The sequence below is a fragment of the Ochotona curzoniae genome, unplaced genomic scaffold (assembly GCF_017591425.1).
Source record: "Ochotona curzoniae isolate NIBS_2020 unplaced genomic scaffold, NIBS_Ocur_1.0 patch26, whole genome shotgun sequence".
Classification (NCBI taxonomy): Eukaryota; Metazoa; Chordata; class Mammalia; order Lagomorpha; family Ochotonidae; genus Ochotona; species Ochotona curzoniae.
The window spans coordinates 41,639-60,001 of record NW_024466817.1 but is presented as its reverse complement, the minus strand read 5'-3'; the positions used below and the strand labels follow the sequence as shown (position 1 = coordinate 60,001).

Genomic DNA, 18,363 nt, shown 5'->3' with positions numbered 1-18,363 from the left:
TCTTCAATGTCAAGAAAGACTTTCTTGCTGTCACGATGTGCACTGTGTTTCTACCAAGAGCTGGTCTATTAGCATTTCTTTTAAATTATTCAAATTCTTCAGAGAGTAATTGCATTATTAAAGCAAGTGAAGAGTATCTAAGGATAGTCTTACATAAATTAAGAAAATGAGTAAAAAAGATCTTGTCAACATACTAAATAATTAGAGAGACTCCTCAGTATCCACAAGACCTAATTTTAGGTGTCTTAAGTTAGAACAAACTCAGCCGATAAGTTTGGTAATAAGAGGAAATTATCAGAGGCTTCACCTAGGGACTGCTTTAAAATTTAAATCAGTGTTTTGTTAAATTTAGAAATACATGTTTCCAGTAAATAATCAGCAGTCAAATCATAGAGTATCTTTCAAATTCTATTAAGATTCCTTTGTACATTCCCAAGGGAGATAAAAATAAAAGCTCATTTTCATGAAACATAAATCCTTATAGTCAACAGCACAAAAGATCCATCACTTTCCATAAATGCTACATATTGCAGCCTCTTCACAAAGCTGTGTATTTCATCTGTTTTTCCCTTCAAGACCCCACCTTCCTCAGAACTCACACGCAGTAATTACTCTTTCAGTCTCAAGAAACACAAAATGATGGAAGAGATCTGTCTTCCGTATTTCCATATTTTCAGAGCAATACGTAGAACCCCTTTAACCAAGACTCTTTCGTCTAAGTAAGGCCCTACCCATCAGCTCCACCTCTTCCTTCCTCTGCACTGGCAGATAAGATGGTGAACGACTCCAAGCCTCCAAATTCCCCTTCCCCTTGATCATGTATTCTTAATAGAGGCAAAAACTGGTTTTGGGGGGTTGAGGGGGCTCACAATTGTTTTATGTATAAAACACAGATTTACCCAGTATGTGGAGTTAAATAGTGTATCCATGATATTAAGCTTCATGGATGGGCATGGGCAGTGAGAAAACTGTTTAAAATGGCTCCTTGAGAAGGTGATAATGGAAAGAAAAAAGGTTGCAAGTGAGTGACCTAGACAAGAACTTCAAAACTAGAAAGTTTCAGATGAGTTACTGTGGTGTCGAGGCCGTGATCTAAGAACTTGGCATGACTGCAACTCGAAGCTGGTTGCCTCTGGTGACAAGTGGCTGCTTTCTTCTGTCTACTGTGTCATTTATTGCCAACTTGAAGAAGGTTGGGAAACACTGCCCTAGAGCTATGACTCTATCTGCCTTTCTGAGAGGACTGAAGCTGTCAGTTGCATGCCCCTTCATTTTGTTCTCATCCCCCCATCCTCAGATCTCTGTATTTATACTTCTTGCTCTTCAGGATTCCTCGGCACATTGAAGTAAGGTGGATCCTTTCTTCCCCAGGATATTTTGCAACCCATCATTTCAAGGACCTTGCTCCATCATAATTCCCCATCTTTTACACATCCTTAGTCTTTCTCTCTGTTCTTCCTTTGCCTCCTTGCCAGCATACATATTCACATCTCTCATCTTAGAAAAGGTTTCTCATTTGCACTTCTGGCCTCAGAACTTCCAACATTAATTTATCTTCACTATCAGTCACTTCATAAGGACTCTAAAAGTGCTCCTTTAAGATTTTAGTTGTTATACTAAGTATTTAGTAGATAGAAAAATATAAGGGTACTTCTAAAAGTTTGTGGAAAAGTAGAATTAAAAGGTATGTTCAGGTGGAGGAATCCACCATTATGGTGGGGGCAGCGCCTATAAAACTGTACTACATAATACAATGTAAGCAACAATAAAAAAAAAAATTAATTTAAAAAAAAAAGGTATGTTCATTTTGGTGCAAAAAGATTTAGAATCTATGTATATAAAACGTTTTCAAAAAGTTCATTGGAAAATGCATACTATGAATTCAAACATTTCTTCATTAAAAAAAAAAAGATATATCAAATGCAACACAAATCTCCGTTTCCAAACAAAAGATGGACTCCCAATGAAAGTGTTGGACATATCTAGACAATGGGATGATGGACTGACACTGTCTGTACCAGCAATGTCAGGGCACACTTAAATAGCAGACTGATGGAATTGTAATTCCTTATGAAGAGTTGTGACATTATGGGAAAAATCAATCGGGGGGTGGAAATTGGGGGTAGGGGAATCCCAGACTATACAGAATTGTACGATAAATTTCAAAAATAAAAGTTAAAAAAAATAAATAAACATTTAAAATATGTATCTATTTATTTGAAAAGCACAGTGACAGAAAGAGACAGACAGACAGGGAGAGACAAAGAATGAGCTTTTTCATCTGCTGGCTGACTTTAAGTTGGGACTGGACTAGGCTGAAGTGAGGACCTAGGAACTCCACCCAGGGCTCCCACTTGACGGGACTCAGGCATTGAATGCTTGTCTGCTGCTTCCCAGACCCATCAGCACAGGGCTGGAAGCAGAGTAGCCAGGACTGGAAGCAATGTTCCCACGTGGACTGTCAGTCTACCCAGCAACAGCTTAGCTCTCCATACCACATCAGCTGCCATCAGTTTCTTCATACTACCTGCTTTTTACAAACATTTTCAATGCTTGTATGCACCAATTCCAATTTTTGTTGCATGCGAATAAACTTGTGTATTCCTGCTTCCGTTTAAGGAGAAGAATATCACATTAACATCTGAAGTGCTCCATGTGCTCCTCCTCAACCCCAAACCCTTCCACCTGCTTCCCCTTCTCTGTGTTCATTTCCCTCTCTTTCTCTTGCTTACTACAGCACACATTTGCATTCTTAAGTATTATGGCAACTTTCATGCTTTTGTACTCCATTGAAATAATTTATCATATATTGCTTTCTTAAGAGTCATCCTGGCTATCATCTGTGTGATAAATAATTCATTCGTTTTATTGTTCATAGTATTCTAACATTATATCCTTATTTACTTAGCCTGCAGCTCAACTGAACAATAAAATGATTTCCTAATTACTGAGTAAATGGTCCCTCTTGAATTATCCTTTTGCCTACAAAATATTTACTTCATGGATCTTTTCTTTAACCTTCTCTGGTTTTTTATATAAACATATTTTTAATTTAATGAACCCATATCAATCATTCTCTTAAAATAAACATTATTTACTTTTAGTTATCTGAAAGGCAGAGAGAAAGAGAAAGATGGAGATGAATCCTTCGTTCTCTGATCATCCCGCATTTGCTCTCAACAGCTGGGACAGGGCCAGGTTAAGCCCGAACCCTGAACTCAATCCAAGTCTCCCACCTGGTGTCAGGGACAAAGCCCTTGAGCGATTCCACCGCTTTCAGGGTGAGCAATGGCAGGAAGCTGGAAACAGAGTGGAGCCTGGACAAGAACCCAGGCACTAGGACAGGCAACGTGGTGCTCCAAGTGGCATCTCATGGGCTGTTCCTAACTCTCCTTTAACATCAGAACTCTCATGCAAATACTTGCTCCTAGCAAATGGGCTTTGCGGATACAGCCACAGAGGTGAAAATAATGAGAAATTAATTCCAATCTCTAGCTACAAGAAGGATAAATCATTAAGAAAAGTAGTAAATGTTGCCACCAGAGTCAATTTTTTTTATACAAACAGGAGAAACCCATTTTCTATTTTTGCTTTTTAAATGAACCTCACCAGTACTCACTGAAATATATGAATATTTTTGTTTACAGTCTAGGAAGTGTTATTTAAAGACAATTTCTCAGACTCTGTGACACCTAGTTTGCAGTAATACTAAGTATGTAGCTTAAGTTATGCATTTATTCATCTGACAATTACGACATCTTGAAATGTGGCAGGCACTATTCAGAGTCAAAAGAGAAAGAAAATTATCATACAAACTCAATACATATTATAATAAAACTGCTCAAAGTATTCTGCCTAAGTATCTACTTTGCAAAAGAGGTGACATTTTAATTGGGTCTGGATAAATGAGCAGAATTTTGTAAGCAAGAAAAGGGAAATAAGACAGCAGAGAGAACAGCAGGTGCAAAGACATGGGGCACAGAACAACACAATGTATTTGAGAAATCATAAAAAATTCAAAATGAGAACTTTGAAATTAATGGAGTGTTGGGGAAATGAGACTAAAAGAAGCAGACTTTAGAGCAGGTTGGGTTCAATACATGATGGTAAATAATTTATACCTATCCACTAGGAAATTAAAAGCTAACTGTGATTTTTAAGCAACCGGGGGTAGAATCTGCTTTGTTAGGATAAAAAATAACTGTTGGCCTTATGCAGGACAGAGAAGTAAAGGGTAAGAAATGGGGCAGGGAGGCAAATTTATGGAGTTGTATCAGGAGAGATGATAAACACAACCAGGAGTGACAAAGTGTTGAGACTAATTCACAAGTTACTTCAAGAATCAGAGTAGAGATTATAAGAGAGAGGGAGTGTGTGGCTTTGGGATGTCTTGTTTGGGATCCTGGGTAGATAATACGATTAACTGACACAGGAGGAGAAAGACATTTAAGAGAAGACAATGAGTTCACCCAGGAGTGTAGTCTTTCACATGCAAATATTCAATTCCAAGTATGGATCAGGAAAGAAATGCATGTGTCAAGTCTAGAGAGTTAGAAAGCTGAAGCCAGATGGCAAGAAGTGGTTCTCAAACGTTGTATGCATATTCAATCCTGCTTACCCATGCTTTCTGCAGATCAAAAATACTTGGTAAAGGGCTAGCATGGTGGCACAACAGCTTAAGCCACTGTCTGTGACACTGGCATTCATGTGAACACTGGTTTAAGCCCTGGATACTCCTCTTTTGATGGAGCTCCCTGCTAATGTGCCTGGGAAAGAAGCAGATGCCTCTAGTGTTCAGGTCATTGCCACTCACATGAGAATCAAACTCGGGTTCTAGGATCTTGGCTTTGGTCTTCATGTGTGTGTGCTTATCCTTCTATATGTGTAACTCTTCCTTTCAAATACACGAATAAATCTTTTTAAAAACAACTACTTGGAAAGAAAAAATTATTCCTGTACTGAACATGGAATTTTTTGTTCTTGTCCTTTTTCCCTAAACAACACAGTGTAATAACTTCTATATAGACTTTACATTGTCTTTACATGAGCTGGGGCATCATAAATAATCTACAGATGATAAGTACATGAGCACATGGGCACATTAAATAGAAACAGCACAGTTTCAACAAGGTACTTCAACATGTACACAATTTTTTTTTAAATATGCAGAGGGTCCTGGATACAATTCCCCTCAGATATTGAGCGACAATTGTTTCAGAAGCAACTGCTGGGTACCACATCAGGGCCTCTAATTCAGGCTCAAAAATCCCCACCACCACCTCTTTTTTTTAACATGTTTTTATTTGAAAGTTTGAACTCTTACGTAACTGTATCTATCTCTACGTAGCTAGTTAGCTACAGATATAGAGGTCTATATAGATATCTACATAGGTATATACATATATGTACATGTGTGCATATATACATTTACATATATGCACACACATCTGGGGAGAAAGAGAGATAGATTGTCCATCTGTTGATTTACTCCTTAAATCGTCACAAGCACTGGGCACATTGGATATCATCATGAAAGCTGCATCTAACTCTTACCATTAATAACAGGTGTGTAAACAACAATTCCAACCAAGTTTGGATCAGATACAGTTGTATCCAGAATAAGGCCCCCAATGCTGAAAGATACAAAATGAGATCATTTCAAAAGAGGAAAGAGAATGCACTTGGAGTTCTTCTGGACATACAGATATCCTTACTTTATAGAAAAATAACACATGGCTTAAGCAACAGCTCCAGATTCCAGGACTTTAATCCCCAAGATATGATCTTTGTAAAAGTAAGAGAAAATATGTTTTAAACGCATTAAAATATCTGGAAAGAAGTTAGTCCTCCACCTGCAGTGCCAGCATTCCATATGGGTGCCAGTTCTAGTTCCAGTTGCTTCACTTTGAGTCCAGGTCCCTCCTTGCGGGTTGTGAAAGCAGTAGACGATGGTCCAAGGCCTTGGGATCCTGCACCCATGTGAGAGACCCAGAGGAGGCTCCCGGCTCCTGACTTCAGCCTAGCTCAGCTCTGGTCCTTGTGGCCATTTGGGGAGTGAACCAGTGGACAGAAGATCTCTGTCTTTCCTTCTCTCTCTAAATCTGCTTTTCCAATAAAAATAAATCTTTATAAGGGTCAGAAGAACATACAGTAAATTACTCACCATGTAAGTTTGAAAATACAGGGGTTTGAAAGTCATTTTACATTATTCAGAATTTATGGATTTTTAGAACTATGTCATCCAGTATTCTTATACTTTTAAATATAATTTTTAAAAGAGTATCTTTTCATATTTGAAGTAAAAGCATTAGAAGGATGACTGATGTGCTACAACAAGATACAACTAGGGTGTGTCTTGCCACTGGCAAATTAAAATAATTAGCTATAGTCACAAAAGGAGCTGATCTTGTGGCACAATGGGTTGTCAACACCTGCAATACTAGCATCCCATCTGGACGCTGGTTTGAGTCCTGGCTCCTCCATTTCCAGTCCGTATCACTGCTAAAACCCCTGGAAAGGCAAGAGAAGACCCCAAGTGCTTAGTTCCCTGCCACCTTCTGACTCCTGCTTTGTCTGAGCCCTGGCAAGGAGGCCAATAGATGAAATCAATCTCTCTCTCTCTCTCTCTGTATCTCTCTCTCTCTGTGTGTCCCGTGTGTGTGTGTATGTGTATCTTCCCTCCTCTCTCTGTAATTCTGCCTTTCAAATACATACATACATGTATCTATAAAAAGGCAACTAACTCATGCCGTGGCAAACCATACATTCTCAATGTCTCAATGAAGCTTGATATCCTTTTACTTATACATAATTCATTTATTTAAATTGGCAAATTGCATATGTATATGTAATACACAATGAAATGATTAACTAAGCTAGTTAGCATGTACATTACTTGATATTTTTCCCACTGTGGTGAGAATACTTCTCAGTAGTTTTCTTTCTTTCTTTTTTAAAAAAATATTTATTTATTTATTGGAAAGGTGGATATACAGAGAGGAGGAGAAACAGAGAGGAATATCTTCCACCCATTGGTTCACTCCCCAAGCGGCAGCAACTGGGTCTCCCACGTGGGTGCAGGGTCACAAGGCTTTAGGCCATCCTCCATTGCTTTCCCAGGCCACAAGCAGGGAGCTGGATGGGAAGCGGGGCCGCTGGGATTAGAACCAGCGCCCATATGGGATCTCGGTGCATTCAAGGCGAGGACTTTAACCACTATGCTATCGCACTGGGCCCGTCTTTCTTTTTTTTAAGAGATTTTATTTATTTTTATTGGAAAGGCAGATCATATTTACAGAACAAAGGAGAGATGGAGAAAGATCTCCCATCCTCTGATTCACTCCCCAAATGGCCACAACAGGCAGGAGCCAGGAGCTTCTTCCAGGTCTCTCACATGGCTGCAGGTCCCCAGGCTTTGCTTTCCCAGGCCACAAGCAGGAGCTGGATGGGAAGTGGAGCAGCTGGGTCATGAACCAGCACCCATATGGGATCTCAGTGCTTGCAAAGTGAGGATTTAGCCATTGAGCCATCATGCTATGCCCTTCTCAGTAATTTTCAAGAAGGTATTAATTATAGCTACTATATTGTACAACATACCTCCAGGACTTATTTTTCTTGTCTAGATGAAATTTCATACCCTTGTACCATAAAATTCAAAATTTCAAATAAAAAATTTTTTAAATGAATGTACAGAGGGGAAAAGAAAGAAAATTTTCGGAGACTTATCTCACAAGTAAATCAGCTCATCAATTCAAAAACCTATTAGAAGCATGACTGGTTTACAAATTTTTATTTGGACCGAAAAAAAAAAATCTCAGCCAGATATTTGCACCTGCATTCTAAATAAAATTGTGAGACTGGTTGATTGCTTACTGTTAATAAAATTGTGATGGAAAATTGATTTTAAAAATCCATATCCTTTGTCCAATACCTTCTCAGTTCCATCCCAGAAATTTTTTAACATGTGTATTTTTAAAAAGTCTGTCAGAATACTGACATGAAAATAGATAAAAGGCTTATGCTTATCTGGACAACAGATTATTAAAAATATGGAATGTTATCATAGCCTATACATACACACAACACAACTGAATTTCATTCATCAGGGTTGTGAGGCTTTGGTTGGAGAGAATTCTGAGACTGGGTATCTCCAAAGAATTTCTGCTTGCATTGATTTCAGTAACTGCTGTCACATTCCTTACCACTGCAGCGAGCAGCACATGGCAACATAAAATGATTAAACCAAGGAATACAACTACGCACATATATGGAATGCTCATACACTTCAATACCAACCTGCTGATAACCATCGCCGTGATGACAGGCTCCCAGCCTGAATGGAGAACTGTCCTTGTGGCTGGATGCTTGGCAGCTATTATAATCCAGATAGGAGTGAGCGCTAAGAAAAACACACCAACTAACGGAGAAACGAAGTAATAGTTCTCTAAAATGAAAAGAAGAAACAACATTTTAATTGCTCATCATTCCTTGTGGGACATGTAAATTACCGCAAGTAACAGTTATCAGATGAAATGATGCCATCAGACATGGAGGCATGCTCCATTTTTTCTATAAAGTTCAAAGACGTTGAGAAATGTAAATAAGGAGAGAATATTAAATATTCTGATTAAAAACCAGCAAGTTAATTCAACAAATATTTGCTATATGTGACTTTCACTGGAATAGCAGTAGCAAGAACAACAACAGTAAACATAAGCTCACATTCGTCCCCTATTTATCAAGCACCAGACTGGATGCTTTGAATTTGTCATCTCACTTCATTATCCATAAAACAAATACCGTCATTTCCACTTTATGAAGAAACTGAAGCTTGCTTTGGAACACAGTGAAGAAGCAGGAAGAGTTGGATGATGACAGAAATGCTCAGCTCCACAGTCAAACAGAACTGCGTGGCATCAGCAATCGAGTCCCAGGGATCTTCCGGTCCTGACATTCCTACAACACTGGCCTATGGACTGATAATAACTACCCAAGCACCAAAGAGAAGGTGAAAAACGAGGCTCAAAAAAACTTATTTCTTCACTACATAACTACTACTCTGAATCCTTAATGCACTAAGAGGGAACATAGAACAGCGTGCCAACTATAATTTGGCTACAATACCTAGTGTTATTATCTGAGTGTTACAACTTATCTTGGACAAGACATTTTACTTTGCTCATCTTCACTTTCTCCATCCATGAAATGCATTCATAACAGTACAAATTTTATGTAAATTAAATATGCAAACATGTAGATCAGCTAAGATAGTGCACTGGTAACATAGTTATCACCACCCCTGGCTTCATCATCATTATTGCTATTAGTATTAATAACACCTTGCAATTTGGGAACCAGTTGGGTAACAGACTGTCAGGACTCTGTTGCACTTCTCTGTGGCAGATGGTCTATTTTGATAATTCCATATTCCTTTCCTATTTTCATTATGCTGTCCTCTAGACAGAGCATTCATATACTTCTATGCCTCACTGATTTTGGTCTCTGCCATTTGTCTTGCTTATACAAATGATGTATACAATATTATAGCAAATTTTTAAATGTGCTTTCAGAAATGACTAGAAGATTTACATGAGTGTGTTTGTATCTCTATTTTCAGATACTAGAAAACTGACAATGCAAGACCATGATTCCTAGGAAAAGGAAAATAAATGAGATAAGCCTTACAGCAGCCCCAGGTTTGTAACAAAAGGCACACAGAGATCATTTGCTCAGGGATGGAAAACTGGCAGGTCCGTAGGCTAAAGCAACAGGAATTTACAGGGTAAAATATTGGAAAAGAATCCATCAGAGAAAGAGTTTGAGAGCTGAATGCTAACCTATGTAAGCATAGGGTAAGTTCCACAAGTCTAGGCCAAGAATAATCAAGGACTTATAAACTGAAAAATTCCCCAGGTTTACAAAAGGCTGGAAGTCATTCGAGCAAGATCCAACCCCCTACAGAGAAGTCGTTTGGAACACTGAGAGCATTCAGTAGAGACCCCAGAAGAGTCACATCGTAGCAGCAGGGCTAGCCCTAGAGTCATGTCTGCACTAAGATCTATCCCAATGAAACTTTAAAGCAGATTTATAAAGCTCAAACTAACCCCCACACAACTGCCTACAAGAACAAAATCCAGCATTCTGTAAAGAAAAAACAATCAAGCACTTAACATCATATTTATAATGTCTAGTATTCAACCAAAAATTATTTTTAAGAGTCTGGAGTATTTGGCTCCATTTATAGACTTAGTTAACACCCTGAGACATTTGTTTACTTTAGACAGTTCACATATATCACAAAAGTTCTCAAGTGCTTAAAAATAATCTTTACAAATTATATAAGCTAAATGTATGAATATGGTAACTAAAGATTTTGAATAAATATTCATAATATACACAAATTTGGTAAGATTTCTATTTAACAATCACAATAACAAGTTAATTACAAATTTAAAAATGAGAGTATAAGACTGATATATTATTTTAACAGGCTACATTCTGAGTATATAAAATAAATATGTACTGATTCTTAAGCCCCAAAACTATTAATCCCAAGTTTAGTTCTCAAATATTTTAATTCTAAACCTCCCTATAATTACACATTGTATATCACTTGAGACAGATATATCATGCTAAACCATTTTTGCTGATATCATTTTAGCTAATTAGAGTTTTATTATCAATATTTCAGCTAAAGGGAGCTGGTACTGTGACCGCATATTAAGGTGTGATAACATCTGCACCCCATATCGGAGTGCCTGGGATCGCGTGCCACGTCTGTTTGGGACACAGCTTTCTCCCAATGTGCACCCTGGAGAGCTGGGGCAGTTTCTGGCTTCTGGCAATGGCCTGGCCTGCCCTCAGTCATTAGGGCATTTGGGGAGTGAACCAGCAGATGAAAGATCTCCCTCTCTCCTTTGCTCTGTCTGTCAAATAAATACATTTTAAAAAGATCTTCTTACATATGACTGAAGATGTTTCAATAAGACAGAAATTCAAACTTTTCTTTTGTTTGCATCAGGTAGGAGTCAGCAACTCTCACAGAGAAAATTATAATTTCTAAGCAAATGTCATTCCTGAAGCTTTGTCTGCATTTGCCATCACATTTTCAAAATAATTATGCTAGCAAAAAAATCACTTTTATACTTTCCTCTATTTAAGGATATATGACTAGTGCTACATTTAGTGTCATTTTCTCTATGATTTTTTTTAAGCGGTAAAGGAAGTATTTGTTTGTTGAATAGCTTCATAGTTCCACTAGCACAGCAAAATATAAATAACATCCCAGTGAGGAATTATTCCTGTCTCCTAAAACTAAAGTTTTCCACAATTTCTTTGTAAGACCAAACAGGAAAAGCGTTGAAATCTACTAAACACAATTGAAATGAAGTATTCTGCAGGTTAGATCACCTCCATTCTCATGCCAAGTTAGGAGCTTTCAAGAAGACATCCTTCACATTAATTCTGGGAAAGACACCGGAAGCTGAACACCAGCACCCACTGCCCCAATCCCTGACTCAGTGCCCTACGTTTTCACAGGAGGAGGAAAAATTCATAGGAAGCTAAAAATAGTGAGTTGGAAGTTCCTAAAAAAGTTAAACAGGATTTAATTTGAACCAGAAATTCTATGCCTAAAAAACACCTGAGAAAAGCAGAAAACTACGCTCACGTAAAATTTTTAAGTGAATCATCATCACAGTATAGTCTATAATAGCAAAAAAAAAGAGAGAGGGCAACTTAACATGTATCAAATGGTGAATACATAAACAAATGTGCTATGTCTAGATGACAGACTGTTATTCAGCACTATATATATAACCCATATATAACCCAGTACTGATTCATGCTGTGACGTAGGTGAATCGTGAAGACAGCATGCCCAGTGAAAGAAGCCAAACATAAGCTGTCGTATACCATACAAATCCAATTCTGTGAGATGTCCAGAATAGGCATATCCAAAGAGACAGAAAATAGGTTTGAAATTGCAACATGCTTCCTACACTCTTGGTGGGAGTACAGGTTAGTACAATCACTAAGGAAGTCAATATGGATCATCGATCCATATGACTTACCTATCCATTTCTGGGAATATATCCAAAGAAAATGAAATCTGCATGTGAGAAAGTGACCTGTAATCCTATATTTACAGCAGCACAATCTACAATAGCAAAGACATGGAAACAACCCAGATGCCTGTCAAAAGAGGAGTGGATAAAGAAAATACTCTATGGAATACTACACAGCCATTAAAAAGCATGAAATTCTACCATGCGCAACAGAATGGTCCCTACTACAGACCATTATGCTCAGTGAAATAAGCCAATCCCAAAATATCATGTATTCTCTTTGATATAAGGCAACCTTCACACAAAATTCAACATCGGTAGGTACATAGATAAACATGTGTGTACACATAGTCATCCAGAGAAACAGACTTCATATCAAGAAATGAAGATACATGAAGTATGCATCTCTACTTCCAAATCAAAAATGGTCTCCCAATGAAACTATTGACGATAGGATGCTGGACTCTCTGCCACTGTCTACAATGTCAGGATACACTTATAGCAGAATGATGGATTTATGACTATTTTTGAAGGACTACGCTAGAACGTATAATTGTCATCTTACATGGCAGAAGGTGCTTCCCAGGTGTGATTAAGTCAAGGTTATGGAGATGTGACTATTATCCTTGACCATGTGGATGACAGCACGAGCAAGGTGAAAGGGCCTTCACTGCAGAAAAGGAGAAGACAGTGGGGTCACGGATGCAGAGACTGCAGGAATGCCGGAATGCCATGAGGAGTCAGGAACCACAGAACAGGGAAGAGGCAGGACAGATTCCTCCTTGAAACTGCCAGAAGGAATCAGCCTTGGCAGAACTTCGATGTTTGTAATACCTAACTCATGTTGGCTTTCTGGCCTCCAGAACTATAAAGAAATAAACTCTTACCATTTTAAGACACAACATTTGTGGAAATTCATGACAGCAGCACAGAAGAATATAAAATCAATAAAAGTATGTAGAACACTTTTTGGAACATTAAGTTTAAAAAAATGTCTCTGTAGATTAGTATCATACTCTGTGATACTGAAAAATCGCAGGAAAAAAGGAACACAGTGTTTCACATTGCTCTGACTCCACTGAACTCACAAACATAACCGCCCCTGGGTGACTCACGGCCGTCACCTTTTGTTGCTCTTTGTGGCATTTTCCAACTGCTACTGCATCATTTCATTAACAGCATGCCCTATTATCATTCAAATTTCTTCTGAAATATGTAGCTGTTCTGAGTCACCATTTTTATGCTATCATTTCTGTGTGTAAACAAAGTGATGGACATTGTAAGTTGCAAACATTTTTCACTAAATGCCCATAAAAGCAATAATATTTTCTCAGGATACCAATATTCTAGAAATCACTCTGAACGAAGATGGTCCAGGGCTAAGAGGATCTCTCGAGTGACATTTAAGATAAATTTAGATTCTAGTCACATAACCATGTTGAGACAGTGATATTCTAGAATGCCCTGTGAATGACCTGGTGGCTTCCTGTCAGTCTCGGTAGATTTGCAGTAACCTGACTGACTGTGATTACGGAGAGCTTCACCTAAGTCACCCTTTTACAGTTAACCTTAGAGAACGAGAAATCAGTCACCATTTCACTTCTCAAATTTTGCTGATAACTGCTTCCAATCAGTAAGTACCACACAGATAGCCATGCAGTAATAAATAAATAAATACTTGAAAATAGCCATGTAGTTACTTGAAAAAGAGTATTTTCTTAAGATTTATTTATTTTTATTGGAATGGGACATTCATAGAGAGAAGGAGATACAAAGAGAAAGATCTTCCACCCACTGGTTCACTCATCTAGTGGCCACAATGGCCAGAGCTAAGCCGATCCGAAGCTGGGAGCTTCTTTCAGGTCTCCCATGCGCGTGCAGGGTTCCAAGGCATTTGGCTATCCTCAATTGCTTTCCCAGGCCACAAGCAGGAACCTGGACGGGAATTTGGAGTATCCAGGATGTGAACTGGTGCTCTTATGGGATCCTGGCTCATGCAAGGCGAGGATTTAGCCACCAGGCTATCACGTCAAGCCCAAAAAGAGTATTTTAAAATCCTCCTGGGGGCTGGTGGTGTCCCGGCATTGTGGTTTAAGCTACCACCTACGATGCCTGAAGCCCACGTGGACCCTGTGAATCCTAGCTTGCACCACTTCCTACCCAGTTCTCTTCTAATGGCCTATGAAACTCAGGGAGGAGTTTGAGCCCCTGCCACACAGGGAGGAGACCCAGAAAACGGTCCTGGCTCCTTGCTTTAACCTGGCTCAGTACTGGCTGTTAAGGCCATCTGAAGTGCGAACCAGCAGATGGAAGATCACTATTTCTCCTCTCTAACACTGCCTCTCAAATAAATAAGTCTTTAAAATAAGAATTTTCTTAAATGTATGCAAACAAGAAAGAAAAGGCAACACACATTGTATTCAGAGATTTCAGTTACTGGCCCAATGCTGGAATATAATAGCTTGGAGATTCTGGTTAAAGATCACTGTATGATGAATAAAAACCTTGTATTTTTTCTAAAAGCCACACAAAAGCAAATCATAATGTCATAATCCAGGTCTTTAGTCATTCTCCTCCTATTTCCTCTTCTATTTCAATTTGCAATAGATCTTTTGCAGCTGTACTTTGCCATTTCTTATTTTTTCTAGAATAGTACTAATCTCTAGATACTTTCGAGGTAGTTCTTCCCTCAATACTACATTCTCAGCAAAAGGCCTTTTTTTTGTCACTATAATCTATTACATCACTGGAAAGCTTTATGCCAAAATCAGTCAGAAGGTTACCTGCCTTCCGTTTTCTGTACACACATATAACATGTCCTGAATAACTCCTAATCATATTCATTAGTTCACTTTAAGAAGAAATAAAGCATTAGATAAAGTGTGAATTATTAAACACAACCTGTCTAAATGGCACTGGATTACTATACGGAAATTTTTTTAAATAAAGGGGAAGAAAACCTACAGTTCTGTTCTCAAGAAAGTGCTGCACGGGTACTACATTCACAAAAAAAAAATGTAATGATTGGCCAAAATTAAAGAATGACATGAGTAGCAATAAAATATTTTGGAGGAGAAAAACATCATGTAAGAATAGAAAAATCTATGAAATCAGCTTAAGCAAAAGGTCTCCGGCTGACCTCGATGCAAAGGAGAGGATAGAAGACAATGACGTAACAAGGAGAAGAACCCATAGCTGTGCACGCTGTGCTTAAAACAGGCGAGTTTTCTTGGAGCAAAAGACATAAAAAGGGAAAAACAGCAAGGTGAGAAGATCGATTTCTCCAGGAACTCTAAAAACCAAGCTACAAACTTAAATTTGGTCCGCTAAGCAATAAAGTTGTACAGGGAGACTACACACACACACACAACAGAGAGAGAGAGAGAGAGAGAGAAATAAATGAAGCTTTGTTTTTTGCTGTTTATAAGACATGCAGAGATAACATTTTGTGTTTATTTCATTTACCAGAAATCAACAAACTTTACCAGGAACAAAAGAAAGGTAGCACATTGAACGATGATGTGGATGGGCATGTTTGAACATTCACAGGACAGCACAGTGTGGTTCAAAGTCATTCCAGAAAATCCAAGATTCTGAGGCAGGAGTCAGTAAGCCTTTCCTTCCATGTTACATCTTGAAAGTGTACAAAGTCAAGCTTTGATACAGTCACGCATAGTGAAATGGATACTACAGTTGAGCAAATGCCCACTCATCATCTCACAAATTGATATCCCACTTTCTGTCTGACTGCTTTTGTTAGTCTTCCAGTAGTATGCTGGATGGAAATGGTGAAGGTAGGAGTCCTTAAGTTGTTTCAGATCTTAGAAGAAAAGTTTTCAGCATTTCTGCATTGAATATGTTAGCTGTAGATGTCCACTAAATGACCTATATTATTTTGACGATATGTCTGTTTATACTTAAACTGATGAGAGCTTGCAGTGACAAATAATGTTGGGTGTGCCTTTGGCATAGTGGTTAAAGACCTAGTGGTTAAGGGGCCCAGTGTGGTAGCCTATTGGTTCTCATCTTGCACACGCCAGGATTTCATATGGGCACCGGTTCATGTCCTGGCTGCTCCACCTCCCATCCAGATCCCTGCTTGTGGCCTGGGAAAGCAATTGAGGATGACCCAACCCTGGGACCCTGCACCCATATGGAAGACCTTGAAGAAGCTCCTGGCTTCTGGCTTCCATTCATCTCAGCTCCAGCCACTTGGGAGGTGAACCAGCTGATGGAAGATCCTTCTCTCTGTCTCTGTTTCTCTCTGTAATTCTGATTTTCCAATGTAAAAAAAAAAAAAAATTCAGAAAAAATAAAAAGACCTAGTGGTTAAGACAGCTGCACTTTAGATCAAAGTGCCTGGTTTCAATACCGAGTTATGACCCTTAAGTTTCTAGTTTCTGACTCAAAATCACTGTTAACTTGAATTTTGGAAAGCAGAGATGACAGCTTTCCTGCCACTCATGTGGGAAAAAACAACAGTTGTATTAAGTTCCCAAGTGCTAGCTTTGACAGGTCCAATCCGGGCATTGCAGGCATTGTAGGTATTTGAAGATAAACCAAAGAACAGAAGATCTCGTCACTTCTCTCTCTCTCTCACATAGACACACACACACACACACACACACACACACACAACACAAATGAAAAGTTTTGCACTATTTTTTAAAATGATGTTAAACTCTGCTACATGTATCATGTAATTTTCATCTTTTTCATTCTGTTGTCATGCGCTAATACATCTGCATTTGCTAAGCCAACCTTACATCCCAGTGGCAGACTTCATTTGGTCTTCATGTCTAACCTTTTTACTGCATTGTTGAACGTGAGCTGTTAGCTATATTCATCAGAAACACCAGATTTATTTCCTTTTATTGTCTTTGTTTAACAAGGGTCTCAGGATGATTTTTGGCTTCATAAAATGAGTTTGGAAGTCTTCCCTCACATTTTTTTAAAAAGAAAGATTGGTATTGATTTGCCAAATGTCTGGTAGGATTTGGCCATATGGTCCCAGGCATTTTAATTATTATTTTAATCTCTATTTGTTATGCCTCTCCAGGCTTTCTGCTTCTTCCTGATTCAATCTTGTTATATATTTCTAGGAATTTACCCATTTCCTTTAGGTTATCAAATTTGATCGCATATAATTGTTCATAATAGATCCTTACAAGTTTTTAATTACTAAAGCATCCATTATAAGCCACTTTCATTTCTAATTTTCTTGGAGTATTGCTTATTTTTTTCCTAGTTAAGCATTTGTCTATTTTTAGAATAAATTGAAAAACCTCTTAGCTTTGTACTTCTTCTATTCTCTAATCTTCTGCTAGCTTTAAGTTTAGTTTGCCTTTCATTCATTCTTTGACTCGTTGATTGTTCAGGAATAGGTCTATTTGTAGTTTTCTAAAAGATTTTATTTATTTTACTTGAAAGGCAAAGTTTCACAAAGTTCACTCCTCATAGGAATTGAAGCAGAGACATGAACTGGTGCCCATATGGGATGCCGACACCACAGGCAAATGATTAGCCCACAAAGCCATGTTGCCAGCCCAGAACTGGTTTTTTAAATTACCAGAGATTTGTGAACTTTCAGTCTTGCTTCTGTTATTATCATTTCATCTTTGCAGTCAGAAAATATACTTGATATTTTTTCAATCTTAATTTGTTAAGGCTTGGTTTGTGACTAACTGTAAGAGCTATCCTAGAGAATACACCAAGTGATCTTGAGAAGAATGTATGTTCTTCTGTGGTTACAAAGTTTTATGAATGTCTATTATTACCATTTGGTTTCAAGTATGGCTGAGTTCAATGTTTTCTTATTGACTTTTCTAAGATGACAAACCAGTTTTTTCAAAGTGGTGCACCGAAATCCTCTACTATTGTTCTATTTCTCCTTTCAGATCTATTAATAATTACTTCGACTGCACTGATTTTGGCTACAGATATATTTACAATATCCTCTTGATGAATGGCCTTTGAGATTTGTCTTCCTGCCTAGTTCTTTGAGAGCCTTGACCTCTGTAACCCCTACAGGTGCCATGAAATCTTTTTTCTTGTTTATCTCTGAAGCTTGTTAAATACTTTCTATAGTTCAGGAATTACACTTTGTTTCTAAGAGTCAAGCTTCTCTGCAGGATGAATGTGGCTGTGAAATTCCAATGTGCCTGCTCCTAGTCTGTATTCAGAATCGCTATGAGGCATCCCTCTGCCGGTCTTAGGTGGCCCCCTAGTGCTCACGAGGCAGATGCTTTTGCAACCCAAACACTGGGACCCTTCCGAAACACCTGCCACTATTACACCA

At 38.3% G+C, this 18,363-nt stretch overlaps 1 protein-coding gene across 1 annotated transcript in view; it reads right to left on the bottom strand.

The window, feature by feature from the left end:
* Positions 1 to 18,363, bottom strand: part of LOC121166894 (solute carrier family 41 member 2) — an 82,351-nt gene that overhangs the window by 31,912 nt on the left and 32,076 nt on the right. Inside the window, exons 6-7 of the mRNA XM_040996218.1 lie at positions 8,296 to 8,443; positions 5,554 to 5,633 (exon numbers count right to left, since the gene is read on the bottom strand). Of these exons, the coding sequence (XP_040852152.1) occupies positions 5,554 to 5,633; positions 8,296 to 8,443 (228 nt within the window). The remainder of the gene's footprint in view (positions 1 to 5,553; positions 5,634 to 8,295; positions 8,444 to 18,363) is intronic.